Source organism: Lissotriton helveticus, chromosome 4_1 (genome assembly GCF_964261635.1).
Source record: "Lissotriton helveticus chromosome 4_1, aLisHel1.1, whole genome shotgun sequence".
Classification (NCBI taxonomy): Eukaryota; Metazoa; Chordata; class Amphibia; order Caudata; family Salamandridae; genus Lissotriton; species Lissotriton helveticus.
Window position 1 is genome coordinate 717,526,763 of NC_136063.1, and position 12,572 is coordinate 717,539,334.

The 12,572-nt window shown below is 50.4% G+C and overlaps 1 protein-coding gene across 3 annotated transcripts in view; it reads right to left on the reverse strand.

Annotated features, from left to right (window-relative positions):
• Nucleotides 1-12,572, reverse strand: part of MEP1B (meprin A subunit beta) — a 389,272-nt gene that overhangs the window by 231,441 nt on the left and 145,259 nt on the right. For all 3 annotated transcript variants that reach the window (XR_013610541.1, XM_078687361.1, XM_078687359.1), the window contains one exon: nucleotides 7,160-7,238. Coding sequence is in view for 2 of the 3 variants with exons in the window: in XM_078687361.1 (XP_078543487.1) it covers nucleotides 7,160-7,238 (79 nt within the window). In the remaining variant the exon portion in view is untranslated. The remainder of the gene's footprint in view (nucleotides 1-7,159; nucleotides 7,239-12,572) is intronic.

Genomic DNA, 12,572 nt, shown 5'->3' on the forward strand with positions numbered 1-12,572 from the left:
GAGATCTTCCTGCAAGCTCTTGAGGGAAGGCTGCTATTACAACCGAATACTTAGGGGCTTATTCACAAGCCCATTGTGCCGCCAGTGCCTTCACTTTTTTTGACGCACAAACAGCGAAGTGGGCTCGCCCATATTTACAAGAGCACATAAAGTCACCCTGCGTGACTTTTCATGGCCTTGTAAATATAGGCCCCTTTCACGCATTACTCTGTGTGAAAGGGGGATTCCATGGGTGCTGCTGTGGGTGTTTCCACACAACAGTCATGGAACTTGATTCATTCCTAGAGTTAAAACATTTTGTAAAAATGGGAATACGTCAGAATCCTAGGCTTCCCAATGGGAGGCATAGGAATGGCGCAACGAGGAGAAATACTTTTATTCCGCCTAATTATTTCCTCTTCCTATGCACGTTGAATTCTTCAGCATGCATAGAAAGAGGAAAATGCCATTAATGATTGTTTTTGTGCAGGAAGGTGCCCCTTCCTGCACAGAAACAATCATCGCTGCAGCGCAGGCACCCTTGCAAAATAAAGCACGGGGCTGATTGGTTTCGCATTATGAGGTAGTGTTTGTATTTGGACTATTCAAGGATCTTTTTGGAGAATCCAGAACAACTGCAGAGGAGGAGCTAATAAGCATGGCAGGTCCACAGTCACAGTCTTCAACTCTGGCATTACTTCTACCCCCTAATGGATGATTTATCATGGAGGACCCTAAACTGAGATGTGCCATGTAGGAGAAGGAAGAGAACCCTCCAAGGCAAGAGCTGGATGGGCTAGCACTAGACTGGCTTGAATCACCAACAGACAATCAGGTAGATTCATCAAAGACCCGTTTTGCGAGTCTTTAATAGCGATTCATAAGGAATCGCTATTACAGACTCGCAAAACGGGATTCATGTAGGAATATTTATTGCGATTCCTACCGCCTCCTTATTTGCGATTAGCAAATTGCTAATCGCAAATAAGGAATAACTCCCCAGCCTAAAGGCCCATAGGAATGAATGGGGAGTTATTCCTTATTTGCGATTAGCAATTTGCTAATAGCAAATAAGGATGCGAATTCAGGGGTGCCAGGGGTGTCTAAAGGACACCCTGTAGCACCCCTGAAATGCAAATTTACACAGGTGTTGCGCACACACATGTCCAAAAGACATGTGTGTGTGTAACATGCAATTGAGAAAAATGCACTAAAGTGTTTTTTTCGCTTTTTTCGCTATTTACCACGAAGTCAGACTTCGTGGTAAATAGCGACCAAAAATTGCGAAATCGCAATTTATAATTGGTTAATGAATTGAATTTAAGGAATCTCAAATAGAGATTCCTTAAATGCAATTCCTCGCAAATATGCGATTTCGCTAATAGCGATTTTTGCATTTGGGATGATGAATCCCAAATGCGAAAATTGCGCTTGCAAAGGGCCAGATTCTGGGAATCTGGCCCTTTGCGAGACGCATTTTCTTTCATGAATCTACCTGAAAGTCTCTCATGCCCTCCTGTAATCCAACCTAGAATGGGGCTAACACTCATCTGGAACCTGAACACATGGTACTGTTGTTAGGCAATTCTTCTTCAAAGCTTTGTGAATAGGCCCTGTAGGGTTACCACTGGTGGTGGGAGAGGTAGGGGCCATGCCCAGGGGCGGGTTCCGTCCCAGTCATTGCATGCAACTACCAGCCAAACGACAGTTTCCTGGCTGTTGCCTTACCCCTATGGAAGAAGGAGGGTTAGGCTCTCACAGCAACACACATGCTCCCATCCTTGCCTGCCAGATTGCTGTCTGTGCTTTGAGCTGATTAAGACCCTCCAGTATCTCTGTGGGACTGGATGCATGCTGATAGGGCATATCTATGTAAATGTAAATGTGTTGGACTTGTAAAGCGCACAGCTGCCCGTAAGCGTCCCGGCGCTGGAGACCGCTGGGGAACCCGTCCTGGCTTGAGTTTGAGTTTGAGTTTAAATCACTTCTAAAGCGCACGTACACCTGACGGTTTCATGGCGCTATGGTTCACTAAACCTCAATTAGCGGGGGGCCTGGGGACAAGAAAGAAACTCATTGGGGGAAAGCTTGTGAAAAGAGAAAGGTTTTTAATGCTTTCCGAAACAGAGGATATTGGGTGTGGGATCTGAGGTGAAGCGGAAGTGAATTCCAGAAAATGGGGGCAATGGTGGTAAATTTGGAGCCTCCCCATTTTTTTCGACGAAACCGGGGGACAACCAGCAAGTGTTGGGAGGAAGATCGTAGTTCCCTTGCAGGAGTATAGATTTTAATCTCAGATGAGATAAAGGCAGGGGAGGGACCTGATTGAGCCTGAAAGGTGATGCAACCCATTTTGAACAAAGAACGTTCGCGGATAGGGAGCCAGTGCAGGGATTTTAGAAGCGGGGTGACATGGTGTGACTTGGCCAATTTGTAAACCAGGCGGGCGGCCTGATTTTGCACCAGCTGCAGCCGTCGGACACTATAAGCAGGCATACCGCAATATAGATCGTTGCCATAGTCTAATTTAGAGACAACCATAGCCAGTACAATGAGTTTTAGGGCAGAGAAAGAGAAAAAACGAGAAACCTTACGGATAGTGCGGAGAGAAAGAAATGAGGAGGACACCACCGAACTCACCTGGGAGTGCAGGGTGAGTTGGTCATTGATCTTGAATCCGAGGGCTTTAACAGAGGGAGAGGGGGAAGGAGGGGGACCCAGGGAAGGGGGCCAAAAGAGAGAAGACCAGGGACTGGCACAGCCACCTGTTAAAACCAATTCGGTTTTATCCGGGTTTAGTTTCAGATGGTGGTGGCTCATCCAGTCCCGGATAAAGATCATAGTGGTTTGAAAGTTGGATCTGGATTCAGGGGCTGAAGAAAGGTTGAAAATGAGCTGGAGGTCATCCGCATAATTAAATACGGAGACCTCCATGTGTTGAAGAGCGAAAACAAGAGGGGCAATGTAGAGATTGAAAAGTAATGGGGAAAGAGAGGAACCCTGGGGGACCCCGCATGACACCTTACAGGGCTCAGCCGAGAATTCGCCCAGCCGCACTGCTTGGGTGCAGTCCCTTAGGAAGGAGGACAGCCAGACAAGGGCTACCCCGCCGGCCCCGACACGGGAGAGTAAGATGGAATGATCTACCGTGTCGAAGGCGGCGGACAGGTCGAGGAGGACCAGGGCCTGGGGACGATTGGTGTCCATACCTTCTCTAAGGTTATCAAGGACGGATAGGGCCACAGACTCGGTGGAATGAGCAGGGCGGAATCCGGCCTGACGGGGGGCTAAAACCTGGTTGGCTTCCACAAAGGTGGTAAGGGCTCTGGTCACATGTCGTTCCAGTACTTTCCCTAAAAAGGGTAGTAAGGAAATAGGTCGAAAGTTGACAGGAGCAGAGGGGTCAGCACCAGGTTTTTTTAGAATGGGAAGAATAATGGCTGTTTTTAAGAACGGTGGAACAATGCCCTGAGAAAGGGAACAGTTAAGAAAGGAGAGAGGGGGTAGCACACAGGTAGAAAAAATTAGCCTGAGGATGTGAGCGGGACAAGGGTCTAGAGGGGAACCCGATTTGACCAAGGGAAGAAGGGAAAGGAAAGATTCTTCTGTTAGGAGGGGGAATGAGTCAAAGCGAGCTTTTGCAGAGGGACTGAGGGGATTGTGGAAAGAAGAAGAAGGGGGAGGAATATTGGTTTTGATTTTTACAATTTTATCCAAGAAGTAAGTGTTCAAAGAGTCGCATAGAGACTGTGACGGCGGGGGTTTAAGGGTAGTTCTGTCGGCGTAAGCGAGGTCGTGCACTATAGAAAAAATTTCTTTGGGCTGGTTTTCTGCGGCTACATTTTTAGAAGAGAAGTATTCCGTTTTAGTGGATAGGATGTTTTTTTTATATTGAGACAGGAGGGAAATGTACTGGGTTTTGAGGTTAGGACAATAGTGGCGTCTCCAGGCACGTTCAGCGTGGCGAACTGAAAGTTTCAGCACCTTGAGTTCCTGGTTAAACCAGCGATTAGAGTTTTTGGGCCGTTTGGACGAAACTCGCCGGAGGGGTGCGATCGAGTCGCAGCCTGACTGGAGCCAAGAGTTGATAGAATCAGCTTGGGTTGTAAGTGGTAATCCAAGTAAAACTGGACAGAGGGGGAGAAGGGAAGAGACCACTAAGGATGTATCAATCCGCCCCCAAGAACGTGCCCAAATATTTTTAGGAAGAGAGGGCTTAGAGGTTGAAACAATGGGTGAAGAAAAAGAAATCAAAAAGTGGTCAGACCAGGGACAGGGGGAAATAGAGAGGGACAATATAGGGCAATTGAGAGTCCAAATCTGGTCAAGGGTGTGTCCCAGAGTGTGAGTGGGGGAATGCACATGGGACTTGAAATTAAGGGAACGAAGGGTATCAGAGAATTCTTTGGAGATAGCACATTCTGCTGGGTCAAGAGGCCAAAAAAGTCGCCAAGCACCATAATGGAGGAGTTGTTAACCGCTAGGGTGGCCACCATCTCTTGAAACCCAGGAAGAAAGGCTTGGGAAGGTTGAGGGGGACGATACATTAGTAGACAGGTGAGAGGGACTTTGAGGGAAAGGGAGCGGACAACTAGGAAATCAGAAGTGCCAACAGAAGGGAAAGTAAGGGGCTGGAAAAGAAGTTCTTTCCGAGCGATCAGGGCAACACCGCCACCTACTTTATCCGCGGGTCGATCAGCTCGGACCGCATAGTAAGTGGTGGGAAGAGCTGCTAATAAAGCAGGTAGAGAGCTATCACGAAACCAGGTCTCAGTGAGGAATAAGAGATCAGGTTTGTGTAGATCTAAGAGAACAAAAAGCTCATGATGGTGCTTAACCGCAGAACGCGTGTTGAGGTAGTAGATGGAAAGAGAAGCGGGAGTGAGTGGAGCCGAGTGCTCCGGGCTGGGGACAGAAGGGAGCAAAGGGGGGGGGGGGGGGCAGGGGAAGGAGGAGGAAGTAAGGATATGGAAGCTGTGAGTCCCAGGCTGTCAATGTGGGAGGACGTGGACTCATTGAGCGACCAGGGGCCTTGAAGACCGTAAAGTTGAGCCAATGTATAGTATCCCAAAGGGGCAAGGGGGGGTGGACCTTGGTCCGGTCGGTCGCGGACGGGCGTAGACGGGCTAGCCTTAGGCGCGCCTTTGGCGCGCCATCGTCGCGCCCGCTGCGCCCGTCCGCTGCGCTTCCGGTGGGGACACATGTTATATACCAGTGAAAAGAGAATTGGGAGGGGGCGTAGCCTGCGCAAGTGGGCGTGGCTTGCTGCTCGTGGCAAATGGCGGCAGTAAGGTCCAAACACCTGGCCCGCTACAGCGCTAACTCCGCTGTGCTGGGGGTGTCGGTGCCAAGGTGTAGTGATAGCCCAGGGGTAAGTAGCGTGATAAAGGTTAAAAACACACAAATAAACAATTTTAAAAAGATTACACAGGGCTCTGCTCCCGGCTGTGCCTCAGGAGGGAATAGTGATCTGAGTCGGCGCTTGTTTTCAGCGCTTAAATGTGATCGTGGTGGAGGGGGCGTGGCCTGCGCAAGTGGGCGTGGCTTGCTGCTCGTGGCGAATGGCGGCAGTAAGGTCCAAACACCTGGCCCGCTACAGCGCTAACTCCGCTGTGCTGGGGGTGTCGGTGCCAAGGTGTAGTGATAGCCCTGGGGTAAGTAGCGTGATAAAGGTTAAAAACACACAAATAAACAATTTAAAAAGATTACACAGGGCTCTGCTCCCGGCTGTGCCTCAGGAGGGAATAGTGATCTGAGTCGGCGCTTGTTTTCAGCGCTTAAATGTGATCGTGGCGGAGGGGGCGTGGCCTGCGCAAGTGGGCGTGGCTTGCTGCTCGTGGCGAATGGCGGCAGTAAGGTCCAAACACCTGGCCCGCTACAGCGCTAACTCCGCTGTGCTGGGGGTGTCGGTGCCAAGGTGTAGTGATAGCCCAGGGGTAAGTAGCGTGATAAAGGTTAAATACACACAAATAAACAATTTAAAAAGATTACACAGGGCTCTGCTCCCGGCTGTGCCTCAGGAGGGAATAGTGATCTGAGTCGGCGCTTGTTTTCAGCGCTTAAATGTGATCGTGGCGGAGGGGGCGTGGCCTGCACAAGTGGGCGTGGCTTGCTGCTCGTGGCGAATGGCGGCAGTAAGGTCCAAACACCTGGCCCGCTACAGCGCTAACTCCGCTGTGCTGGGGGTGTCGGTGCCAAGGTGTAGTGATAGCCCAGGGGTAAGTAGCGTGATAAAGGTTAAAAACACACAAATAAACAATTTAAAAAAGATTACACAGGGCTCTGCTCCCGGCTGTGCCTCAGGAGGGAATAGTGATCTGAGTCGGCGCTTGTTTTCAGCGCTTAAATGTGATTGTGGCAGGGGGCGTGGCCTGCGCAAGTGGGCATGGTTTGCTGCTCGTGGCGAATGGCGGCAGTAAGGTCCAAACACCTGGCCCACTACAGCGCTAACTCCGCTGTGCTGGTGGTGTCGGTGCCAAGATAGCCCAGGGGTAAGTAGCGTGATAAAGGTTAAAAACACACAAATAAACAATTTAAAAAGATTACACAGGGCTCTGCTCCCGGCTGTGCCTCAGGAGGGAATAGTGATCATCTTTCCCTGTGAGATGGTCCCTTCTGGGTATCTCCAAGGTGAAACCAGGCATCCCCGGCGCCTGTGGGGGGCCGTTGTAGAGATGAGGCAAGTAATGCCCAGAGTTGCCGAGTGTGATCCCTGGTTAGAGTAGGCACCGAGGCGAGAATTGTCGAGTGCGCGAGAATTGTCGAGTCCGCTGACCCTGGTCCACGACCCTGCCGCGTCGGGAATTGAACCCTGGTCCCGGGCCGTTCTCTGCTTCCGGGTCTGCCGCCTCTAACCAGTGAGCCACACCACTCCACTATCTATCAGCACGAGAGCCGATTAGCATCTGGAACATAGAGTCATGTATTGAGGGTTCCTTGACCCAAAGAATGAGCAGGAAAAAGAATGAGGATGCGATGGATGCCAGCACGGTAAGGTTCGAGGGCGGTGAATAGGGAGGACACTGGGTATATTTCTCAAAATCCTTCCGTTGTGCCCTTTTTGAGTATTTTGTAAGAAACGCCATAGTTGTATCCTTTGGAGATAAAAAGATGTCAGATTGAAACACATTACCTTGGGCACCATTTTATTTACTTGAAGACAAGGCAGGTGAATACTTACCCAAGCTATCCTCGAAGTAATACGGAAGAGTCAAGGGCCACCGATATTTATCACCAATGATGGAATTTCTCTCGTTCATCTGCCCAAAAAAAGATAATAGCGTGTTAATCTGCAAGCAAGAACTCTCTGTAAAGGAAAGCCAGCATGACACTTGCACAATCAACAAAGCTCTTTCCAGTCTCTTTTCCAAACTTTTGAACAGTATGCTTTCATACCCATGCTGCTTACAGACATACTTTGTTCTAAATTTACTTTGAAAATACTCACTTTCCATTCAATGTGAAATAAATTCACAAGAAACAATAGGTAGTATTTCCTTAGAAAATACAATAGAAAAGGTGGCCACACATTAGTGATATATTTACCACACTGGCCGCCAGCCTTTTGCCAATTCTTGTTTTGTCATAGCTGTTGCAAAGCTTTATTGTTCGGGAAGCTCCCGGGCCCTCATCAAATGAAATGTACAAAAAATGACGCATTGCTGCGCCAAAGCAGCAATACACCAAAATTCTTTGCGCCTGCATCAAAAGGTCTTACGACGCAATGGAAGTGCTGTATTTACAATACGGGGCTCCTTCGCGCAAGGTCCCAAAGATGCGTCAGAAATTCTGATACTGCAAGGCATCCGGCCCAAAAGTGGCACATTGCTGTAGTTGGTCATAAAACTGACGCAACTATAGCAATGTGTAAGTAATCAGAGGCGATGCGTCAGTTTTGACTGACGCAAGTAGCCTCATGTGTTGTGACCCATTTAATAGAGGGGCATATTAACAATATTTTGGTGTTGGGAAGTGCCGAAAGCCTTCTATCTGTGCTGCCCTACATCAAAGGAAAAGGGCATGAACACGCCATACCTACAAGTTACAGTGCATTCCTGTCCTTTCTGCCCGCGCTGGTGCACAAACTGCAGCCGAGTGCCAATGCAGGCACCCTTACACCATGCTGCAAGGGTATCTCTATTGTTGGCATGATTGTTTTTGTGCAAGGGACACCTTCCTGCACAAAAGCAATCAAAGGAGGCGTTTCCTTCATTCTATGTGCAGCACACATGCAAAGAGGAAAAAAAGAGGAGAAATGTAAACATTGCTCCTTGTTATGCCTGCTTTGGGAAGTCGTCAGTTTTGGCGCTGCCCCAGATTTACACTATGTTGTAAATCTGGGGCAATGCCAAAAACCATGGGTGTTGAGTAGGAACACCAACAGCAACACCTCTGGAATGCCCCTTCCACGCAGAGTAAGGCATTTCCTTACTCCATATTTACAAGGCCATGAAAAGCCATGCAGGGTGGCTTTGCATGGCCTTTGGAATATGGGCCAGCACACTGTGCCTCCAGAGCGTCAAAAAAGTGACGCTCCGACAGAGTAAAAGTGCCACAGAGGCATTGTAATTATGCCCCTGAGTGTAAAAAGATGAAAAACTCACCTTGCACTTTATTACATTGGTCCTGGATGTCACACATACAAGTGGGCATAGTATATTTATGTGTACCACTATGCCTTCGTATGTGTGACATAGTATGTGAAAGTACAATGTGAGTCCATATACGTCTGTGATGGTGTGTAATGTGATATTTACTGTTACCTACCTTTTGAGTGCACTTACCCGTTGAGGAGATGTGACTTGGTTGCAGGTTACACAGTTTCAAGTCACATGTTGATGCATCTCAATTCAGCGGCTTGCTTCCCGAAGATGCGGCACTTTTGCAAAATTTCATAAATAACTCTGCGTCCGTTTTATGGAGGATATTATGTGGGAACACCCACCTTGCAAATACTCAATCAAATGCAACACAGTCGATTCTGCTGAAGGTTAAACTAACACAGTCCGACGAAATGTGGTGCATCTGCCTAAATGCGTCACCTTGTAAACATGGAGCAAAGAAAGCGTCACCACTGAGTAAAAAAAAAAATGACATAGCGGCAGTGCAAGCTCCTTGCAAATTTGCCTCTAAAAAAAGACATGGCTGTGACAGAGACCTCACATAACAGTTTGAGGATGGGGAATTGAGTAAAGCCTGTGCACTAGTGTGGACATGTAAGGTAATGCGTGTTTTAAGCTGGCACATTTTCATGTCCTACACTGTGCTACTTTGTAGTCGATGAGACTGCATATAATTTATCGGACCAGATCAGATTCATGCCCTAAGTGTGGGATGGGCAGGGCTGATTTCCTGCACATGACTTGCAGGTGTTGGTACCCTACTTGGAAACCATCATGTGCCGACTAAGGGAGGTCATTCATATCCACTTAGATTACACTGCCTTTCATTGCCTAATACACCTACAATCATCCACCAGTAGTAGTAGGGTCCACTATAGATTTGCACTTAGATGGCTGTCTTCTAAGGGCCCTACATATGCAGAATGGAATGCTGACATGGGAGAATGGGCCAAAGAACGATGAAAGGGAGAGGTTAGAACAGATGATAAAGTAGAAGAAGACTGTTTCCTATGGGCGGGAAAGCAGCTAGAACTCCTAGCCTCAATATCAAAATGGATTTCTGAAATTAGCCCAGCCACTCTTACACCTACTCGAGATAGTATGTAGAAGATACATGAGAGAGTTACCACAGATAGAGATAATCAGTATTAGATCTCCCAGTGTTAGGAGGGGAGGAGCAGGGAGGGTGAATGTGCATGTATGCAATCATTATGCACCTGTTTTGCGCTGTAAACTGTGATTCCTAAAGTTGTTCGTTGTACAAATTCATGATAGAATTGAAAGAAAATTATAATAATAGTGCCATAAAAGGACACATTACCATAGTGCTTTCTGGTACTAAGGGGAACTACGTTGTGCGTTGTGTGCTTCTTGTGAAAGGGCAGCATGCTATAACTCTTAGTGAAGTCAGTCAATGGCTGAAGTGGGCTGACACATTGTACCTTGATGCATGCTGGAGTGGGTGAAAGAAAAATGTGAATGACACAATCACAGACTAATGGATGACTGAAAACCCTATAAGTAACTATGTTATACATATTTTTAGGAAGATCAAAACATCTTGGCTAACTTAGTCAATCAGTCTGGAATTGGCTGCCACAAGGGTGTCCGCAGAAATGTTTCCAGGGGGCGGGGCACATTTTTAACTTCATCACCATCCCCCTTGCACCCTTCTCCCCTCTGCCTTGCACCCTTCTTGCCCTCCCCCTTGTACCCTTAGCACCCTTCACCTCTCCCCCTTGTACACTGCCCCACCTCCGCCTTGCACCCTTTTCTACCTTGCACCCTTCTCCTCTCTGCCTTTCACCCGTCTCCTCTCTGCCTTGCACCATTCTCCTCTCTGCCTTGAACCCTTCTCCCCTCTGCCTTGCACCCTTCTCCCCTCTCCCTTGCACCCTTTTCCCCCTCCGCCTTGCACCCTTCTCCTCCCTGCCTTGCACCCTTCTCCTCTCTGCCTAGCACCCTTCTCTCCTTTGCCTTGCACCCTTCTCTCCTTCCCTCTTGCACCCTTCTCCCCCTCCACCTTGCACCCTTCTCCTCTCTGCCTTGCACCCTTCTCCTCTCTGCCTTGCACCCTTCTCCCCCTCCCCATGGCACCCTTCTCCCCTCTGCCTTGCACCCTTCTCTACATTGCACCCTTCTCCTCTCTGCCTTGCACCCTTCTCCTCTCTGCCTTGCACCCTTCTCCCCTCTGCCTTGCACCCTTCTCCCCTCTGCCTTGCACCCTTCTACCCTCTGCCTTGCACTCTTCTCCCCTCTGCCTTGCACCCTTGCACCCTTCTCCCCTCTGCCTTGCACCCTTCTCCCCGTCCGCCTTGCACCCTTCTCCCCGTCCGCCTTGCACCCTTCTCCTCTCTGCCTTGCACCCTTCTCCTCTCTGCCTTGCACCCTTCTCCCCCTCCCCTTGGCACCCTTTGCCCCCTCTGCCTTGCACCCTTCTCCTCTCTGCCTTGCACCCTTCTCCCCTCTGCCTTGCACCCTTCTCCCCTCAGCCTTGCACCCTTCTCCCCTCTGCCTTGCACCCTTCTCCTCTCTGCCTTGCACCCTTGCCCCCTCCGCCTTACACTCTTCTCCTAACTGCCTTGCACCCTTCTCCTCTCTGACTTGCACCCTTCTCCCCTCTGCCGTGCATCCTTCTCCCCCTCCGCCTTGCACCCTTCTCCTCTCTGCCGTGCACCCTTCTCCTCTCTGCCTTGCACCTTTCTCCCCTCTGCCTTGCACCCTTCTCCCCCTCCCCATGGCACCCTTCTCCCCTCTGCCTTGCACCCTTCTCTACATTGCACCCTTCTCCTCTCTGCCTTGCACCCTTCTCCTCTCTGCCTTGCACCCTTCTCCCCTCTGCCTTGCACCCTTCTCCCCTCTGCCTTGCACCCTTCTACCCTCTGCCTTGCACTCTTCTCCCCTCTGCCTTGCACCCTTGCACCCTTCTCCCCTCTGCCTTGCACCCTTCTCCCCGTCCGCCTTGCACCCTTCTCCCCGTCCGCCTTGCACCCTTCTCCTCTCTGCCTTGCACCCTTCTCCTCTCTGCCTTGCACCCTTCTCCCCCTCCCCTTGGCACCCTTTGCCCCCTCTGCCTTGCACCCTTCTCCTCTCTGCCTTGCACCCTTCTCCCCTCTGCCTTGCACCCTTCTCCCCTCAGCCTTGCACCCTTCTCCCCTCTGCCTTGCACCCTTCTCCTCTCTGCCTTGCACCCTTGCCCCCTCCGCCTTACACTCTTCTCCTAACTGCCTTGCACCCTTCTCCTCTCTGACTTGCACCCTTCTCCCCTCTGCCGTGCATCCTTCTCCCCCTCCGCCTTGCACCCTTCTCCTCTCTGCCGTGCACCCTTCTCCTCTCTGCCTTGCACCTTTCTCCCCTCTGCCTTGCACCCTTCTCCCCTCTGCCTTGCACCCTTCTCTACCTTGCACCCTTCTCCTCTCTGCCTTGCACCCTTCTCCTCTCTGCAATGCACCCTTCTCCCCTCTGCCTTGCACCCTCTCCCCTCTGCCTTGCACCCTTCTCTCCTTTGCCTTGCACCCTTCTCTCCTTCCCTCTTGCACCCTTCTCCCCCTCCACCTTGCACCCTTCTCCTCTCTGCCTTGCACCCTTCTCCTCTCTGCCTTGCACCCTTCTCCCCCTCCCCATGGCACCCTTCTCCCCTCTGCCTTGCACCCTTCTCTACATTGCACCCTTCTCCTCTCTGCCTTGCACCCTTCTCCTCTCTGCCTTGCACCCTTCTCCCCTCTGCCTTGCACCCTTCTCCCCTCTGCCTTGCACCCTTCTACCCTCTGCCTTGCACTCTTCTCCCCTCTGCCTTGCACCCTTGCACCCTTCTCCCCTCTGCCTTGCACCCTTCTCCCCGTCCGCCTTGCACCCTTCTCCCCGTCCGCCTTGCACCCTTCTCCTCTCTGCCTTGCACCCTTCTCCTCTCTGCCTTGCACCCTTCTCCCCCTCCCCTTGGCACCCTTTGCCCCCTCTGCCTTGCACCCTTCT